This window comes from Nerophis lumbriciformis, linkage group LG09 (genome assembly GCF_033978685.3).
Source record: "Nerophis lumbriciformis linkage group LG09, RoL_Nlum_v2.1, whole genome shotgun sequence".
Classification (NCBI taxonomy): Eukaryota; Metazoa; Chordata; class Actinopteri; order Syngnathiformes; family Syngnathidae; genus Nerophis; species Nerophis lumbriciformis.
This window is the reverse complement of record NC_084556.2, coordinates 39,828,175-39,850,329: the sequence shown is the minus strand read 5'-3', so window position 1 is coordinate 39,850,329 and position 22,155 is coordinate 39,828,175. Positions and strand designations below refer to the sequence as shown.

Genomic DNA, 22,155 nt, shown 5'->3' with positions numbered 1-22,155 from the left:
TACACTGTTGAGGTGATCCAATGTCCAGTAGTGCACAAGTGTGTTTCTGTACAGTATTTCTCCAGCCGTTGTCATGTGAGGACATAAATGATGGTATTTTGAGGGGTATTTATTAAAGTCGGACTAAGTAGGACATCACTGAAGGCCTAGGTGGGAAACGCACGGCCCGCCACTGTGTTTACCACACTGGGACTTGGTATGCTGTTCTCTCTGGTAAGCATGTTGGCCTCACAGTCAGGAGATCGTGAATTTGAATTTTCCTTAGGGCGTCTCTGTGTGGAATTTGCATGGGGGGGTATTTGTGTGTGTGTGTGTGTGTGTGTGTGTGTGTGTGTGTGTGTGTGTGTGTGTGTGTGTGTGTGTGTGTGTGTGTGTGTGTGTTCGTTGCCAAATGTGGGAATTTAACTTGAACATTTTGACTTTGCTCCATCCTAAAGGATGTAGAATTGAAATTATCCTAAGTGGAATTAAAGCCAGTCATAGACAGTATTTGTAACACTTAAATACTAAAAATACTCTACAAGCACTAAAATTAAACACAAATTCCCTCCACTTCAAATATTTGGATATAATAAAATATTCTGACAAATAAACATATTTCCCACCAATGTCTAACATTTGCTGTAGTTAAAGATAATTCAGTCCCTCCAGGGTTTCTCAGTCTTTTTTGGTGACTGTTGGGAATAAAATGCCTACATTTTTCAAAAAGTTGCAGCAAATATTTCCATTCTTCAAGGCTTATATTGTTTTCAGTAACATTGAATCAACTTGTGATTTTATGAACTTGTTATCAAGATTTTAAGTGCTCCTTGTAACCTCAAATAGCACAGGAATTCAATATATTTAAAAAACCAAAAACCTGCATTGATGTCATACCCGTTTTATACCACACAGACTTAAACTTAAATACTAGATTGCAGTAGAATCACATTAACTAATAATCATAATTACACAAAGAAATAGCAGCAAAGGCTTCCATATTGTGCGCTGTCTGCTCTGTCATCCACATGTTGCAGACCTTCTCTGTGTATGTTTTACACTTGAAAAGTGGTTGTCCATTATAAACTTAAATTCATGTTCAAACACATTTACCACCGCTCGTTAAGAGCATGTGTAAACATTTGAGAGCGATCTATGGCAGAAAATCTTTGTCGGTAACTGAGAGACGATGAGAGATTATCATCATACTTCAACATGTCTAACATGTTCATTTGCTAGGTCAGCATTGCAAATGAAAATATGTTGTTAATTTCCTTACCCCGGATAAATAAAAGTTACATAACTATATAAATACATGTAAACCAGAAAGTAAATGCTTGTATACCACATTACTCAGACGGCTTAGCGCTGTAGACAGGAACAGAAAGTAGGTCTGAGCAATGCGTGAGGACAACAATTTGGTCGTTTTTAAGCAATAAAGGGTTGATACATTGTTACATGTTGCCGTTTCTGCTTCGTCTACACAATAGACAAACGTAAGTTTTGATTAGACAGTTAGAATGCGTGTTTGATTGTGCGGGGAAGTTGCGGTTATTGGACAAAGTTGCAAGGCCGCACATAATTCACAGCAATTGCTTGAATTTGCAATGATTGGCGCTATGGCTACATGGGGAATTGCTGGAGGGACTGTATAGTGTGTAAATGATGTTCATGGTAATTATATTTTAATGAAATATGTAAAACATATACTTTAAAGTTGAATTCTGGAATACACCAAAATTATGAATTGGACTTTCATTGGAATTTTAATTATACTTTATTTAATTCGAACTTGAATTGCAGTTCGACTTCCTGTTTACAAATTTAATTAAAATTCATGGAATTGAATTGGAATCTGTGAGACATTCTCAATTTAAGCCTAGAAGAAATGTGAGTGTAAATGTTGTTTTTTATACTATATATATATATATATATACAGTATATATATATATATATATATATATATATATATATATATATATATATATGTGCCGGGTTAGACTCCAGCTCACCCGTGACCCGACTGTTTCAGGTGCCTAATGCAGGGGTCTTTAACATGATCCAGGACAAGGACCTCTATCCTAATGGAGAGATGGAACTGGGACTCCCTACATGTATATTCAGTATAAAATGGTGTTTGAAATCAAACTGGCTCTAAAGGTACTATTGTACCTTGTTTTTCTGCAACATTACAATATTAAAAAAATACAGTATAGCGCCGCTAATAGCTAGCTGGCAACTTGTGTGCTAATCATCGCTACCTGGAAACTAGTACGCTAACTGCTAGCTTGCCAATAGCATGCAAATCGCCAGCTGACATCTAGGGCCGCTAATCGCTAGCTGGCAACTAGAGTGCTAATCACCAGATATCTTAATGATAATATAATTAATTCTTCAACCCTGCAATGTACAGCGATTAGGGTGGCCATGCCACTGCCATTTCTAAACTTCACTCCAGTGTGTTGGATCAATGTTAAAACGCTGAACAAAAATATAAACGCATGTGTTTTTGCTCCCATTTTTCATGAGTTGAACTCAAAGATCTAAAACTTTTACTATAAACACAAAAATACCTATTCCTCTCTAATATTGTTCACAAATCTGTCCAAATCTGTGTTAGTGAGCATTTCTTCTTTGCCAAGATAATCCATCCCACCTCAGAGGTGTGGCATACCAAGATGCTGATTAAACAGCATGATTATTGCACAGGTGTGCCTTAAAAAAAGGCCACTCTCTGAAATGTGCAGTCTTATCGCGCAGAACAATGCCACAGATGTCGCAAGTTTTGAGGGAGCATGCAGTTGGCATGCTGACTGCAGGAATGTCCACCAGAGTTGTTGCCCATGAATTAAATGTTCATTTCTCTACCATAAGTCATCTCCAAAGGTGTTTCAGCGAATTTAGTAGTACATCCAACCGGCCTCGCAACCGCAAACCACGTGTAACCGCACCAGCCCAGGACCACCACATCCAGCAGGTGCACCTCCATGATCGTCTGAAACCAGCCACCTGGACAGCGGCTGCAACAATTGGTTTGCATAACCAAAGAATTTCTGCACAAACTGTGAGAAACCATCTCAGGGAAACTCATCTGCATGCTTGTCGTCCTCATCTTGGTCTAGTCCTGACTGCAGTTTGTTGTTTGTAACCAACTTGAGTGGGCAAATGCTCACATTTAATGGCATCTGGCGCGTTGGAGAGGTGTTCTCTTCACTAATGAATCCCAGTTTTCACTGTTCAGGGCGTATGGCGGACAACGTGTGTGGCATCGTGTAGGAGAGTCGTTTATGGTATGGACAGGCATATGTTATGGACAACGAACGCAAGTGCATTCTATTAATGGCATTTTGATGTATAGAGATACCGTGACGAGATCCTAAGACCCATTGTTGTGTCATTCACCCAAGACCATCACCTCATGTTGCAGCAAGACAATGCACGGCCCCATGTTTCAAGGATCTGTACACAATTCCTGGAAGCTGAAAACATTCCAGTTCTTGCATGGCCACCATACTCACCGGACATGTCACCCATTGAGCATGTTTGGGATGCTGTGGATCCGCGTATACGACAACATGTTCCAGTTTCCGACAATAACCAACAACTTCACACAGCCATTGAAGAGGAGTGGACCAACATTCTACAGACCACAACGAACAACCAGATCAACGATATCCAAAGGTAATGTGTTGCACTGCGTGAGGCAAATGGTGGTCACACCAGATACTGACTGCTTTTCTAACCCCCCCAGACCTCAAATAAAGCAAAACTGCACGTTTCAGACTGACCTTTTATTGTGGGCAACCTGTGCAATAATCATGCTGTTTCATCAGCATCTTGATATGTCACACCTGCATACTTGCCAACCCTCCCGGATTTTCCGGGAGACTCCCAAAATTCAGCGCCTCTCCCGAAAACTTCCCGGGACAAATTTTCTCCCGAAAATCTCCCGAAATTCAGGCGGAGCTGGAAGCCACGGCCCCTCCAGCTCCATGCGGACCTGAGTGACGTGTCGACAGCCTGTTTTCACGTCCGCTTTCCCACAATATAAACAGCGTGCCTGCCCAATCACGTTATAACTGTAGAATGATCGAGGGCGAGTTCTTGGTTTCTTATGTGGGTTTATTGTTAGGCAGTTTCATTAACATCCTCCCAGTGCGGTAACAACACACAACAACAGCAGTCACGTTTTCGTCTACCGTAAAGCAGTTCGTCTGCCGTAAACAGCAATGTTGTGACACTCTTAAACAGGACAATACTGCCATCTACTGTACATGCATATGTGACAATAACATCTAGGGCTTTTAGAGAGTGCAGTGCACAACTGCGCACACAACAAGGAGACGAAGCAGAATGCATCATCAGAGAGGGTGTTCAGCATGGTTAGAAAAATAGTGACAGAGAATAGAACAAGGATGGACAATTCAACCCTTAACTCAACAATTAGTAGATGAGTGTTATGTGTGTGTATATGTGTAAATAAATGAACACTGAAATTCAAGTATTTCTCTTAGTTTTATATATATATATATATATATATATATATATATATATATATATATATATATATATATATATATATATATATATATATATATATATATATATATATATATATATATATATATATAGCTAGAATTCACTGAAAGTCAAGTATTTCTTATATAAATATATATATGAAATACTTGACTTGGGGAATTCTAGCTGTAAATATACTCCTCCGCTCTTAACCAGCCCCCAACCACGCCTCTCCCCCACCTCCCGAAATCGGAGGTCTCAAGGTTGGCAAGTATGCACACCTGTGAGGTGTGATGGATTATTTTGGCAAAGAAGAAGTGCTCACTAACACAGATTAAGACAGTTTGTGAACAACGTTTGAGAGGACTAGGTATTTTGTGTATATAGTAAAAGTTTTAGATCTTTGAGTTCAACTCGTGAAAAATGGGAGTGAAAACAAAAGTGTTTTGTTTATATTTTTGTCCAGTATACATATTTAAAACATTTATATTTCTGGAAAAACATGCAGTGGAAATATATATAAATTCATATCAAAAAGTCTTAATCCATCCAAAATGTTATGACTCCCCGCCCAGTAGTACCTCTATGGACCCACTAGTTCGGTTTTATGGTTTACGGTTTTAGTGTAGTGTAGCATGTTTAGCTATTCTTAATCCTCTCGTCCTTCAGTGATAACGGTACATGTAAGAAACAGTTAATTTCCCGCCTCGGAGGCAAGGATTACTGACTAAGAAGTGGTTTAAAGTCACGTTTGCTTGCTCGTGAGGATGCTACATTGCATCAAAGACACCTTTGTTTTGTTTGTCCTGTCAAATTTGCGGGACACGGTTAGAATGTGTCATCAACATGCATTATCACAATATGACGATAATATTAAAAGCTCTATCGTCGGCCAAATGTATATAATTGATATCATCCCGCAACCCCACTGACTATCATTGACATATTTTTCTGAGACAATTTTCATGATTTTTTGTCGACAATATTGACAAATTGTTGCACATCAACATATTTACAATATTTGCACAAAACCAAATAATCACAGGTAGAGAAGGTTAATAACTAACCAACCCAACATTGTCTATCAACACTATCTGATATCACAAGTGCGCTGATAGTCTCCACAGACTTTGTATATAAAAACACTTTGTCTGCTGACATACATCTGAAGTATTGTTTCCGTAGTGATTGTAAATGAGAGATAAGATACTGTTGTCATGATAGCGACTGAAGGTCAGCCGTGAACATTTGTCCTCTTTGTGGTTTGTTTTCACTCTGTGGACAAAACATTGAAGGTATGATCATAATCCAAATTCTCAGCTAATTTATTCAACATATTTAATGGACAACCTGTCATCTGGAGCAGCCAATCAGAGCAGGCCTTTGAAGTGTTGCTTTGTTTACACTCTTTTTGGCTTCTTTGGTGCAAGTCATAGATCCCAGGTGTAGTTAATCATCAACTTGACCTCCACTTACAGAGCATGATGTTGTTTATCAAAATCTTATTTGCTTTAAGCTTTTTGTCATCACAATAAAATCTACAATGGCCTTTTTGTCCCCCAAAAATGTACGTAATTACGAGCAATCACTTTGGTACCATATTTAGAATCAATAACTATAAGATCTGTGTGGTGTGACAAGCCGTGACAGTGTCTCTGCTAATTGTAAAGCTTTAGGTTGCGAGCAAAAATTCAGGTTACGAGACATTAGTTGGCATAACAAATGTCAATATGAACCCCGTAAGGTCTGACCAAAACATCCGGTCTTATTTGCTAGCATTAGAAAAGAATAGAATAGAATAGAACAGAATAGAATAGAATAGAATAGAATAGAATGGACTTTATTGTCATTATATTTGCATATAACGGGATTAAGGACTCCAATTTAAGGTGCGGTAGTGGGAACAAATATGGGGTAAAAATAAATTACACAAGAGGTAATAAAGAAAAAAACTAACAATTGAAATAAACAGACTACTAGCCAATAAAAATTATAAGCAATCCTGTACAATATACAAAACACTATAGAAATACAAAATACTGTAGAATATACAGAACAAGAGAAGAGTACCGGAGTAATAAATAACAATCAGTGTCGGACGCATTGCACTCGAAGGTACCTTGGTGAAGCAGTTGGAGCGTAGCACTGCTAGTCTGCACCATACTGAAGCCAAGGATGTTAAAATGATATCTAAACAGCGGACATTTATCCGCGAAAATATGAAGAAGCTGCTGATGGTGGGTTACCGTAGATGTCCGCTCTCCAAGGTAAATGCTGTATATTACTTCATATAACTACTGCAGTTGTTTGTTCTACATTCTATTCTATTGTTTTTATATACAATCGTTTTTCATCTAAAAGTTTGTTTTTCAACACAAAAGCCATGTTACATCTTGACATTCTGTGGTTTTGGGGGTTTAAGCAGCAATTCAATTGATTTTAATTAATTTCAATGTGCAACACTCTTTTGCAATATTCGTTTTTTGAGGTACGAGCTGCGTCATAGTCAGAGGTGGGTAGAGTAGCCAGAAATTGTACTCAAGTAAGAGTACTGTTACTTTAGAGATTTATTACTCAAGTAAAAGTAAGGAGTAGTCACCCAAATATTTACTTGAGTAAAAGTAAAAAGTATGTTGTAAAAAAACTACTCAAGTACTGAGTAACTGATGAGTAACATACACACACATATATATATATATATATATACACACACACACACATATATATACATATATATATATATATATATATATATACACACACACACACATATATATATATATATATATATATATATATATATATATATATATATATATATATATATATATATATATATATATATATATATATATATATATACATTGATATATACAGTATATAATTTATATTTATTTTTTTTGCCGTTTTTGTTTACATGTTAATAGTGTTTTAATGAATATACATGCATGTTTAACACATATAGATTCCTTTCTTTCATGAAGACAAGAATATAAGTTGGTGTATTACCTGATTCTGATGACTTGCATTGATTGGAATCAGACAGTAGTGATGACAAACGTCCACGTTTTCAAATGGAGGAGAAAAAAAGTTCCTCCTTTCTGTCTAATACCACATGGTTGGTTTTTGGCATCTTATATGTCCAGCTTCCATATTCGTTTTTATACACTTTACAAGAAATACATTGGCGGCAAACTCCGTAGCTTGCTAGCTTGTTTGTGCAGGCTTTCGGAGACTCTTATTTTAAAAGCGCAGGCGCGATGGAGCGGCACTTTTATTGTGAAGACAGGAACTGTGCAGTCAGTCTTTAGGCTTTTGACGGGGTGTACGGTTGAAATAAAAAATTGTCTTTTTTCCTTCACACTTTTGATTGATTGATTGGAACTTGTATTAGTAGATTGCACAGTACAGTACATATTCCGTACAATTGACCACTAAATGGTAACACCCCAATAAGTTTTTCAACTTGTTTAAGTCAGGTCATGTGACCCCTGGCTCTGTTTGATTGGTCCAACGTCACCAGTGACTGCATCTGATTGGTGGAACGGAGTGAACGTCACCAGTGACTGTATTTGTTGAAACGCAGGCACTATGAAGGTCTGTCTGACAGACCAAAACAAACAAAGCGTGCATTAACAGATCGATAAAAATTAGTAGCGAGTAGCGAGCTGAATGTAGATAAAAGTAGCGGAGTAAAAGTAGCGTTTCTTCTCTATAAATATACTCAAGTAAAAGTAAAAGTATGTTGCATTAAAACTTCTCTTAGAAGTACAATTTATCCCAAAAGTTACTCAAGTAGATGTAACGGAGTAAATGTAGCGCGTTACTACCCACCTCTGGTCATAGTACTAATGTACTTCCACACGTCTCAACAAATTCAAACCATTCCAAAGTGAAAAATGATCCGCTCAATCAGGACAGTGCAGCCAATCAGTGCACAGTCCTTCTCATAAATCTCTCAACATAAATGTCTTTGTTCCCAGTCTAAATCTGATTAAAACACATTGAACTACTCAAACTCAAAAAGTATCCTGATTGGCAACCAGGAACAGGTGAGGTAACCAGCACTCAGACAGAAGTAATTCAGTGTCCAGTAGTCTTCTTAAAAAAAAACATGTTTGTATGTTGCGTGCAAATGAATGTCTCTAAAACGGACCCAGGCAACTCTTCGTCACTAACACCTCCCATGATGATGGGACGTCAATTGTCAAAACGTTTTTTTTAACCGAAAATAATTCTAATGTCAGCACACATCAGCTGGTTCAGTCCAACCTGATCACGTCTAATTAGAACCGTCGCCTCAAAGCCACTCATGCGTCAATTGAAAAGAACACTGCTCCTCTTTGCTGCTACATTGCTTCTTTGTCCCGATATTAACGCAGCGTACAGTCAGATGATGCCGGGTATAACACTGAATAGTCCAAGGCAACGAGGAAGGGGGTTTCAAGGTTGAAAAAATTCTAAATGACTTGCTGTTAAAAGGACGGATTTTTGCTTTCGCATGAAATCAGTCAGTCGGGAAACCGCAAGCAAATTTTGTCAGGCAATGTGGTTAGCACTAATACTGTGCAACTTGAATACCTTGTTGAAGCAAATATTATTGATTATGATACAAGTTTGTGGACAACAAATACATTTAGCAAGAAAGACAATTGTATTGGATTCAGTGAGCAGAATATGACTAAGAAATTGTAAATGACGTATTGTAAGTGTAACTTATTATATTAGAACACTTTACAAGAGCTAAAATACTACTGGGAGTTACACAACAGCTAAGTACACCATACAGTAGTAGCACACAAGCGAGATGTACTTAAAAAGTAACCTTAATTGAACAATATTGCAGTCTAAAACATCACATTTGTTAATATAAACAAACATCAAATATTCACAGGGCATTAAATCGATCGCGACTGGACTGTTTGGTTTGTCTTAGAAGACTCTCATCCAAATAGGTTTCAACAGTTCACGCTCATGGACCAAACCAAACAGTCCAGTCGCCCTGAAAATACAATGATCTGGATGCATGAGGACATCATAGACGAGTGTCAAATAATTATACTTCCATCTTACTTACACATACAAAGTCTCCTAGAGAGAAGCACATTTTAAAAAATACAGTATCAAACGTGTCCACATCACTCAACTTACTGCTTCATGAGTTTGCGTTAGGGCAGCACGGTGTGAACAGGGGTTAGTACATGTGCCTCGAAATACGAAGGTCCTGGGTTGGATCCCCGGGCTCAGGGTCTTTCTGTGTGGAGTTTGCATGTTCTCCCCGTGACTGCGTGGGTTCCCTCCGGGTACTTCGGCTTCCTCCCACCTCCGAAGACATGCACCTGGGGATAGGTTGATTGGCAACACTAAATTGGCCCTCGTGTGTGAATGTTGTTTGTCTATGTGTTGGCCCTGTGATGAGGTGGCGACTTGTCCAAGGTGTGCCCCGCCTTCCGCCCGAATGCAGCTGAGACAGGCTCCAGCACCCCCCGCGACCCCGAAAGGGACAAACGGTATAAAGTGGAGGGATGGAGTTTACGTTAATGAATTATTGTGACCACAGGGTGTCGCCAAAAAACAAGTACATTTCCACTTAAATTTAAAGGCAGCATAAATCCATACCAGAATCCTAACAATAAATGAATTAGCGTTTTTCTTACCCACTACTTTTCTCTGTTTTTCACTCATTTCATTTTTTTAAACTGTTTTTAACATTGCAGAATTACACCATAATAAAACTATGTATGATTTGTGCTGTATCAAATCAATATCAGTATCAGCCAACACTCAAGGCCTTAATCTGGGTAAAGTAAAAAAAAACAGTTGTATCGGGACACCCCTACAGAAAAGTCTGTTTAGTAACATAAGGTCGAGTGGGTCTGGTTGTGTTATTGTTAGGTGGGTAGTCACTAGTGGTGTTTTGTTGACCACAAGGTCCATCACTAGGGTCCAAAGAACAAATAGCTTGTGAAACGAGGATAACACACAAATGTATGAACCTGATCATGTGCTCTGTAGTTGTATAGTAACCAGGTATAAATACTTCATTATTTTACATAAGTGGCTTTCTAATGGTTGTACGTTGTTATTTCTATTAGGGCCAACTTTTACCTGTACTATATTTTTAAAAGAAAATGCATACATAGGCCCAATCCCCATGTTCACCCTGACTCACTACCACTAGCCCTTATTCACTACCACGAGCCCACACACACCACAAGGGGTAGAGCTTTGTAATCTTCCCTAGGAATTGGGACACCACTTGCTACGTCTCTGCATAGTTTACATAAGCGACTACATAGTTACAATTGCACAAACGTCCCACCTCGAGTTGTCCCGACACCATTATTTTGGTACAAAATGTATATTGTTATGTATTTCTATACTTTTTAATACATCTCAAAATAAAGGCCACCACAAAAAATGACATTATTGGCTTAATTTTAACAGAAGAATCTTATGATAAAACTATGATCAAACATATATTTCTTATTGCACTCAAATAACAATATTGAAATTAAAATCAAAAGGTGCACATGGGCTTTTCTTAGTGCACTCAGAGAACAGTTTTCAATTATTTTACATATTATATACAGCAGGGTTGTTCAACTGGCGGCCCGTGAGCCACATCCGGCCCACCGAAGCTTTTCATTTGGCCCACAGAACATCACCCACATAGACTTGATTAAAACCATTAACATTAGAGTTGATCATGTATGCAGTACTCCCGCCACCCCGCATGGGGCAACAGCGAGGCATATGTGTCACAGTGAAGCAGCAGTGGGGTGAGTAGAAGAAGACTACTCATTCAACCCTGGAAAGAAAATCCAAATAAATTGCAATAATCTGACTTTTAACAATGACTGGACAACAAAGTATGAAAGTTCTGCCCCAAGCAATTGCTCGAGTCATTGTTTCGTGGTGGACCTTTTAAGCAACGGACACATTGATCCAGACAAGCAGCAACAATAGTAGAAATCCCAGCGTGTAAGCTTCACCACGAAACTTGGTCAAACATTTGTAAGTAGATATAATTTGTGCATAAAGATATTTAGTTGGTTTTGTATTGAAACTGCTGACTTCGTGTTGTCTTTTGTATTAGTGGTCGTGTTGTTTTTTGTCTGAGAGTAACGATCAAATCTTGTTTAATACGTGTAGTGCTATATTTGAACAGTAGAGGGCGACAATGCTAATAGTGATAAGTCACATACAATGTTTGGTGTGTGAATGTTGTGTAATGTGTACATGTGTAAACATTTGTAGTTTATTGTGTGAATATATTAACACTAAACCCATCCATCCATCCATTTTCTACCGCTTGTCCCTTTTGGGGTCGCGGGGGGTGCTGGAGCCTATCTCAGCTGCATTCGGGCGGAAGGCGGGGTACACCCTGGACAAGTCGCCACCTCATCGCAGGGCCAACACAGATAGCCAGACAACATTCACACTCACATTCACACACTAGGGACCATTTAGTGTTGCCAATCAACCTATCCCCAGGTGCATGTTTTTGGAGGTGGGAGGAAGCCGGAGTACCCGGAGGGAACCCACACAGTCACGGGGAGAACATGCAAAGATCCCGAGCCCGGGATTGAACTCAGGACTACTCAGGACCTTCGTTTTGCGAGGCTCATGCACTAACCCCTGGTGCACCGTGCTGCCTTAACACTAAACCTTCTATTTTATTTATGTAAATTACACAGTGGACATTATTTATGTAAAATACAAAATGGACGTTGTACTTTTGTTATGTTTCTTTTATGTTTATATTTTCAGTCTTACGGCCCTAAATGAAGGAAGAAGTATAACAAAATAAAACTGGGGAAGGAAAATAATGCAAAAGAAAGTACATCCACCCTCAACAAAAACTGGAGCTTCTTATTCTTCATCCTTTTAACCTTTTAACTGAAAATGAGTAGCAAGGGCACATTGATGAATTTATTGACAGTGTAGTGTTAAAGCCGATGTGTATACTTTGCAATTAAGTAAACACAGTCTCAAACATATATAACTTGTGGAGGCCTTTTCTGACGAAACATCCACATTTCGATGTGCGGCCCTTGAGCCCTTGGGCTCTTTAAATTGCAGCCCTCTTCATTATGTAGTTGAATAGCTCTGACATATAGCTTGCCATAATCTACAATGAGGTTAGAACTAAATAGAAAGATTTATTGACATTCTATTATATGATTTATACATATTATATTATATGATTTATGGTTGCCATTTTTTATCCGTGCTTTAAGACACATACAATCATTAGTAAATAATCAAAACAATAAGGCTAAACGTACACAGAAAAGACATGTAGCAGGTAAAACACACATAAAAAACATAAATGAAATAGTTGGAATGTGTTATGAAATTCACTCAAGTCACTTGCATTAGTTTACACTAAATGGGCGGTTTGGACTGTGCTAATAAATGGAAACAAGCTCATATCTCCTGCAGTGACATGCAGTCACTAGAGGCAGGTGAGGCAGAGCCTCACCTGTCATCATGGAAAGAAAAAAATGTAAAAAGAAAAAAAAAATACTAAATTGTTATATGTATCCAGTGATTATACTATAAAGTTATTTTCCATTTAACTTCACCAGTTTTAGATTATTTTTATTTAAAATCGCTGAATTTTCACATTTGCCGTTCAAATACTGAGAAGAGACGGTGCGGTGAACAGCAGCCAGTTGAGGCATGTCACTCAGTTGTACCTCACCATGTATTGCGGACTTGGCTAACTGCTGGCCTGCTGTGCAGTCAGACCGTATTGCTATATGAACTATATTATACATTTCCATAGTTTAGTTAGCTGAGGTATATAATGTACAGTGTATTTTGTCAACAACTGTATGTGTGTAACGTATTTCTTGTGCTGAGCGATCATAAAACGGCTGCAAAAGACGCACTGGCTGAGGCTCGCAGTAGTCCCGCCTCCTGCACCCCCGCCCTAGAATGCACCCCCTGACGGGAGTGTTATATCAACTAAAGCCCACACTTAAACTTTCCATGTGCAAGATTGAATCTATTTAAAAAAGTTATTTCATAAGAGGCCAAAAAGTGCAAAAACAATAATGTTCGTGTTGGAGGAGTTGTGAATGACTGCAGGGCCACAACATTAGGTACACCTGCAGACTGCAGGTGTACCTAATTCACAACTCCTCCAACACAAACATTATTGTTTTTGCACTTTTTGGCTTCTTATTAAATAACTTTTGTAACTTATTTTTATGGGCTTTCCTCTTTGTGATGTTAAGTTCCTGTAATGCGCAGTTATACAGTATATGCCTTGAGCTCTTATTTTGAAGGTGCTAAGAGCGGAAGTGATGACACGTTGGAGTGGAGCAGAGGTTTTTGAAAGAAGGTAAATAAAGTGGTCCTTGTGTAAACTGGAGCCTCCGTGTTTGTTATTTTGTAGTTTCATACAGTATAGGCGACATTTATAAACCCTCGGTTACACTTTTTTAAATAGATTCAATCTTGCACGTGGAAAGTTTAAGTGCGGGCTTTAGTTGATATAACACTCCCGTCAGGGGGTGCATTCTACGGCAGGGGTTCATTAATCCAGCACAACAGTGGCGCATGGACTTCATTTATAAGTAAAAGTAAGACCATAATAACGTTTTTTTATTAAATTTGCTTTTTTGTGTGCTACAGTTTGTATGTGTAAAGTTAAAGTTAAGTTAAAGTACCAATGATTGTCACACACACACTAGGTGTGGTGAAATTTGTCCTCTGCATTCGACCCATCCCCTTGTTCATCCCCTGGGAGGTGAGGGGAGCAGTGGGCAGCAGCGGCGCCACACCCGGGAATCATTTTTGATGATTTAACCTCCAATTCCAACCCTTGATGCTGAGTGTCAAGCAGGGAAGAATGCTGGTATGAGCTTTTAAACATAACCCGTTAATTGCTGCCAATCAAATGGTGAATAAGATACTCTTTAGGGTTCATATGTTTGTAAATCTGACTGTGATGAAGTCAGTGCCTCACCAGCCATCAACCTCACCGCACGTCACTGGTCTCCTGTATATGTGCACAGGAGAAGCTGTCAACTACATTACCTGTCACTCTTTAAACTCTTTGTGCAGATCTGAATGTTTGTTATTTAAATGTTCATCTAAGTTTGAAGCAAAGGTGGTAATGCTGTGATGACACACGTGGCTTCCGCGTTTAAAGCGTCACGTTTATTGATAGTTTTAAAGCCAAAATACCTTAATATTGCGCTTCACGCACCCTCTTTATATACCAGTGGAATTGCCGTTTTTTTGTCATTCTTCTTTTTCACCCTGTTTCTGCTTGTATGTGCTCAGTGTGTGTGTTTTGACACACTAACACAGATCGATTTTTATCATCCATTATGCTTTGGTTGATGAACAGGTGAAGAAACACACAGAAAAGAAGAGAGTGTTGTCTCTTGTGAATTTTTAAAAGGTATGTAACGTTAATGTTTTCACTTTCGAAAGCTTTTCATCAGTATTTTTAGCCTAAGGTTAGCCAGCGTGGCTAGATGGCCAACGTTACAAACTAACGTGTAAAATATTAGGGAATTTTCTCTGGCCGTACCTGGGCGAGTCAGCATCCGAATTGCGTCGCTCTGAAGGGCTACCTCTCTTTATGCCCAGTACCCCGATATGCAAAGAATAATTGGGACACCACTACCCTTACGGGAACGTGCAAAATGTAGAGATAGAGCAAAAAAGTAGGGCGAAGGGGTGTATTGGGACTGTCCCTTATGCTCTGATTAATTTCCAAAGAGCTGACTGGCTGCACGTTACTATGCATATTTGTCAACTCGGGTTGCACCATATGGACGATTTATAACAATACAAATTCAAGGATTCAAGGAACTTTATTGTCTTACACAAGACACATGAGATGGCACAAAATGTTGTCCCAGATGTCCCAGTTTAGCCCGATGAGTACCACAACAATAGTATGTACATAACATTTTAAATACAATAGCATACATTAATAGGAATATATTAAAAATAGAATGTAATAGATAAAAATATAATAAAATGGGATCCTGTCTTTTACGGATGTCAAAGTCAAGGCCATCTGGCCCGCGAATGAATTATCTATGGCCCCTGGGGATGATATTTGATTAGTATTAGAACCGGCCCGCAGGCCACAGCCGCTTGCTGCTGTTTTGCACGCACCAATACTCCATCAGTGTTGGTGCTAGGTATTTTCAAAATGGGGTCCATCAAGTCATACAAATGGGGTCCCACAGTAAATTTTTGGGGTCCTACTTTTTTGTAACCGTTTTGAAAACAAATGATAAATGTATGCATTATCCTGTTATATCTCACATTCTATATTGTTTTGTAAAAAGGTTGTCATAAACACTGACTTAATTCATTTAAAAAAATAATACAAAAGAAAGCACATTTTTATGCATATGTAAATGTATTAAGTTATAAACAATCATTCACTTTCTTCTTTCCTTCATGGATCTAGACTTTACCGCTGCCGGTATTCTTTCTATATTTTTATTGTAATATTTTCAGAATGTGCTTGTTCTATTTTTGGCCAAAGTAAGACAAAGAAAACAATCTGAATTTGTCTTTGTTTTTCAGTTTTAATGCCATGATTTTAATAGTCCGGCCTGCGTGTGCACAGATTCTCCTCCATGCGGCCCCTGAGCTAAAATGAGTTAGACACCCCTGATCTAGTGCAAACAGAATGTAAAAAACAATGACAGCAAACCAAATTAAGTTCAGCACAGCTGTTACACCAGTGCAAGTTAAGTTAGTTAAATTTGGCCTAGGTATCTACGAGGTCGGATTTGCAGCCATGGGAGTCTGGGAACGTCCCATTTGCACATGCAGTGGTCCCAAAAGTTCCGAAATGGGACCAAAAACCAGGCCCATCATCGCTTTACTTCATCACCGCTCTATTTAGACACATGTTGGACCTTCTAGGGCAGGGATATTCAACAAAAACATTTTTGGGGCCGCATTTTCAGAAAGCCAATCAAAAAGCCCATTTTCTCCTCTCTATTAGTTTTATTTTGTATACACAAGCGTCCTCTACAGTAGACATTTAATTTTGGTCTATTTATTTTGTCAGAGTTACAGGAACGTCCTGCTGTTTTTAATGACCTTCTGAAAAAAAATCGAGTCAAATATCACTCTATGACAGCATTATAAGAATCTGTCGCAAAAATGTGAGTTTCTCACACATTTTTTGAACTGAACTCGCTGGCTACCAGTTGAATACCACAAATGATGAAAAAGAGAGTACCGTGAGGAACACCATTTGTACAACTAAAGAAGTTGACTAGAAGAAATGACTACTGACTGCATCTGACGTAAACTAGTTCCAGCAACACCTTAGTTCAGTGATGCCGTACAAGGCCCGCGAACAGGTTTTATCCGGCCCGCGGGATGAGTTTGCTAAGTATAAAAATTAATGAAAGAAATAAACTGCTGTTCTAAATGTATCCACCAGATGTCGCAATAGCAATTCTTTGTATCTTTGTAGATTATGCTACATAGGTAAAAAAATAAAAATAAACCACATGATGTCATTGCACCAGTCGAGGAAAATGAGCAAACTACATGAATAACATCCTGTAATTTGATTTTGATGTTATTTTTTTTTATCTTGATAGATTGAACATTAACACCAATGAGTTGACTGATGAACATTATCACGTAATTTATTCCGAAAGTATAAATAACGACAAATAAAGATAAAATACTATTAACCGCAACATCTAAGTGTAAAAAAAAAAAAAGCATTATGATTTGTACATTTGCAGAATGTGCTTGTTCTATTTTTAAACAAAGAAAACAAACTGAAGTTGTCTTTATTTTTAAGTTGTCGTGCCGTGATTTTACCAGTCCACTTGAGAGTAGATTTTTCTCCATGTGGCCCTTGATCTAAAATTAGTTTGTCACCCCTGCCTTAGTTACTACAAAAATCACATTATGAAAAAAATGTGTAACTGCCATAAAGGTGAGAAGTTAAAAGGGTGCCTAGAGGAACTCTTAACGCTAGCAAGCTATATCTGCCGGGAAATGACATTGCATTAGTTAGTTGCAGCTTGTCGCTAAAATTGTCAACAACATGCATTGTCACATTAGGGCAGTAGGCAGTGTTGGGACTAACGCGTTACAAAGTAACGCGTTACTGTAACGCCGTTAGTTTCGGCGGTAACTAGTAATCTAACGCATTATTTTTTTATATTCAGTAACTCAGTTACCGTTACTACATGATGCATTACTGCGTTATTTTACGTTACTTTTTATGTAGTATAAAGTGTGTTTTATCGGAGCGCTGCTGTGTCATCGTTCTGATTCTTCTTGCGTCACAAGCCGGAGAAGAGAGAGAGACATGCGCTCTGTGTGGGTGTGTGGGGAGGGAGGAAAGGGAGGAGAGGGGGGCGTGTCTGATCATGGCTGAGCCAGAAGTCGAGTTTGCTAACATGGAGATATTTTCACTACTTTTCTTTTGTCGAGCACAAAGAAAATAACATTTTAGTTAAATGTAAATTGTGCTTTGGATCAAAGATCCCATCTACTGCCCAAAACAGCAATTAAAATCTGCTGAAACAAGCTACATAAGCAACATGCTTCGACGAAGCTAGTAAAGAGAGATAGAGACTCCAATGACACTTCAGCACTGAAGGTACACACACTCTGTCAATCAATGTTCCGTCTAATTTTTCATGTGTGTGAGCAAACGCAAAAACTCCCTGAGCATTCAGTGGAGCCCATGTGAGCAACATCAGATGTGCACACTGTGGCTACACCAGCAGCACACCTGTCCCAAACCTGACTAAATAACAAGTTCCATCTCCATCCATCCATCCATTTTCTACCGCTTGTCCCTTTCGGGGTCGCTGGAGCCTATCTCAGCTGCATTCTGGCGGAAGGCTGCGTACACCCTGGAAAAGTCCCCACCCATCGCAGGGCCAACACAGATAGACAGACAACATTCTCTTATTATAATAATCAAATGACAGCAGTCATTTCCATTTTTAACATAAGTGTTTAGGCCCACTTACAATGACAATAACAACAAATATTGTTTTTCATGAACTGTGTACTTGTATTGTTTGTCTGGGTGGAGGTCCTGCTTTGGAAATAGTTTGTACCCCTTTCAGACTTTGCATTTAGTTCCCATTAAAACATTCACATGTTGCACAATGAAATGTAAGCAGGGGATCATGTGTACATTCCTGCAACTTCCTGTTTGTAAAAAATATATTTTTATTAGTATGTATTTAATATATTAACAGCATTTAATGATTAATATTTATAAATTAAGATTCCTAATAAATGACACTAGAATAGGCACACATTTGATTGGTAAATCATAGAGTAACGACCTGGAATTACACTTTATGTGTGGTGTTGGAGTTGTCCGACTTTTTGTGTGGCTGTAAACGCATCACTCTAAATGTATAGACTATAAAGTTCACAAACATAAAGAGGGATCCTAGTGGGCCAGGCCAATCGTTCCTTATCTCTAAACTAAAAGTGGGGAAATGTGTAGAGTGTTCTGAGCTTCAGACATGATTTTGTGTCAGAATTTCTTGAGGAAAAAATGCCTGGTTAGGCTTTGTGTATGTAGTGTGTGCCTTTCTTGCTTTACAGCTATCCTGTTATTATGCTGTTTGTTACTTATGTATGTTATGTTGCAGCTATTTAAAATAGTTTTGTCAATTTGTTCTGGCGAGAAACAAATTGGCCTTTGTAACATATCTTTGTCTTTGTGTGTTGTATGTAGACCACATTGAGTTCAGTGATACAAATGTATGTCAAGTTGATCAACAGATTGTATTATTCTCCAGTGCAATAACAGTACTGAAATGAAGGCTAAAAGGGCATTAATTGGAGCTTTAAAAAAAAAAGAAGAAAAAAAGAAGTAACTAAATAGTTACTTTTCACAGTAACGCATTACTTTTTGGTGTAAGTAACTGAGTTAGTAACTGAGTTACTTTTGAAATGAAGTAACTAGTAACTATAACTAGTTACTGTTTTTCAGTAACCAACCCAACACTGGCAGTAGGTGGGGAGAGACGAGAAGCCATGCTAACCGCTAAGCTAGCTTGAATGTAAAGTGGCAAAACAACAGAAGAATACGTGCTGAGTGCTCTTAAACAGAAGTTTATCTTGAACCAAATTAGCAAGTTGATTCATACAAGTCTAGAAAAAGAATAATACAACAAGTGCAATGAGTGTACTTGTCTGTACAACAGAAGGAACAACCTGTATTTTGAAATGGTTCCATTATCATTTGTATGTCAAATAATCAGTGACGTGCGGTGAGGTTGATGGCTGGTGAGGCACTGACTTCATCACAGTCAGATTTACAAACATATGAACCCTAAAGAGTATCTTATTCACCATTTGATTGGCAGCAGTTAACGGGTTATGTTTAAAAGCTCATACCAGCATTCTTCCCTGCTTGGCACTCAGCATCAAGAGTCGGAATTGGGGGTTATTAAATCACCAAAAATTATTGCGGCGCCGCTGCTGCCCACTGCTCCCCTCACCTCCCAGGGGGTGATCAAGGGGATGGGTCAAATGCAGAGGACAAATTTCATTACACCTAGTGTGTGTGTGGCAATCATTGGTACTTTAACTTAACTTTAACTTTACACATACAAACTGTAGCACACAAAAAAGAACATTTAATTAAAAAAAAACGTTATTATGGTCTTACCTTTACTTATTATGTCCTTGGGCAAGACACTTCACCCCTTGCTCCTGATGGCTGCTGGTTAGCGCCTTGTATGGCAGCTCCCGCCATCAGTGTGTGAATGGGTAAATGTGGAAATACTGTCAAAGCGCTTTGAGTACCTTGAAGGTAGAAAAGCGCTATACAAGTATAAACCATTTATCATTTATTTATAACTAAAGCCCTCACTTAAACTTTCCACGTGCAAGATTGAATCTATTTAAAAAAATGTAACCGAGGGTTTATAAATGTCGCCTATACTGTATGAAACTACAAAATAACAAACACGGAGGCTCCAGTTTACACGAGGACCACTTTATTTACCTTCTTTCAAAAACTTCCGCTCCACTCCAACGTGTCGTCACTTCCGCTCTTAGCGCCTTCAAAATAAGAGCTCAAGGCATATACTGTATAACAGCGCATAACAGGAACTTAACATCACAAAGAGGAAAGCCCATAAAAATAGGTTACAAAAGTTATTTAATAAGAAGCCAAAAAGTGCAAAAACAATAATGTTCGTGTTGGAGGAGTTGTGAATTAGGTACACCTGCAGTCTGCAGGTGTACCTAATGTTGTGGCCCAGCAGTCATTCATAACTCCTCCAACACGAACATTATTGTTTTGCACTTTTTGGCTTCTTATGAAATTTTTTTTTAAAATAGATTCAATCTTGCACGTGTAAAGTTTAAGTGTGGGCTTTAGTTGATATAACACTCCCGTCAGGGGTTGCCGTGCATTCTACGGCGGGGGTGCAGGAGGCAAGCCTCAGCCAGTGCGTCTTTTGCAGCCCTTTTATGATCGCTCAGCACAAGAAATACTTTACACACATACAGTTGTTGACAAAATACACTGTACATTATATACCTCAGCTAACTAAACTATGGAAATGTATAATATAATTCATATAGCAATACGGTCTCACTGCACAGCAGACCAGCAGTTAGCCGAGTCCGCAATCCATGTTGAGGCACTGAGTGACGTGCCTCGACTGGCTGCTGATCACCGCACCGTCTCTTCTCAGTATTTGAACGGCAAATGTGAAAATTCAGCGATTTTAAATAAAAATAATCTAAAACTGGTGAAGTTAAATGGAAAATAACTTTATAGTACAATCACTGGATACATATAACAATTTAATAAAAAAAATATATATTTTTAAAATTTTTTTCTTTCCATGATGGAAGGTGAGGCCCCGCCTCACCTGCCTCTAGTGACATTGCGATAATTATTTTTTACGTCAATTGTATGGCTCTTCCTACTGTCAACCCTCATGTTTTCCCTAGAAAACTAACTTATTTTCCCTTCCAGTTCCTGTCGTACACTGTTCAATTACCATTGATGAACCTTGTTCATGGGGTGCTGAATCTATCTATTCACATCCGAATCCCGATTATTATTTATTCATGGTTTTTAAGATTTGATTTCATGCATTTATTTATTCATTTTAAAGAAAACAATTTTTTTTTTTACACCATCTCCACGCTCACTCGCTACATGGACATTTCATACGTCAGCAGCCAAGCAGACCTTTTGTAACTTGTAACCTCTTTTGGAAAGGTTTATTATCATTTATACAAAATCGGTTTGAACCTAGAAAAATTTGTCAATCGAATCGTAAGTTTTACAATTCGCATCCCGACTCATTCATGTCTCAAGCTTCAACACTAAGTTCTCTCATGTTCCCCAGTTGCTGAAAACAGCTGACCTGGACCCAAGACAGAACTATGTCATAGGCTTCCACCCGCACGGCATCCTGGTGGCCGGAGCCTTTACCAATTTCTGCACCTACTGTACTGGATTCACGCAGCTCTTTCCAGGCATTACCAGCTACCTGCTCATGCTGCCTCTTTGGTTCAGAGCCCCTTTCTTCAGAGACTACATCATGTGTGCAGGTTAGTTCCACACACTGCAAAAAGTAAGTGTTCAAAAACAAGAACAAAAAATACAAAAATGAGGGTATTTTACTTGAACTA

The 22,155-nt window shown here is 38.5% G+C and overlaps 1 protein-coding gene across 1 annotated transcript in view; it reads left to right on the top strand.

Moving 5' to 3' along the window:
- mogat2 (monoacylglycerol O-acyltransferase 2) overlaps positions 1-22,155 on the top strand; it is a 57,284-nt gene that overhangs the window by 20,540 nt on the left and 14,589 nt on the right. The window contains exon 3 of the mRNA XM_061961537.2: positions 21,870-22,074. Coding sequence (XP_061817521.1) covers positions 21,870-22,074 — 205 coding nt within the window. The remainder of the gene's footprint in view (positions 1-21,869; positions 22,075-22,155) is intronic.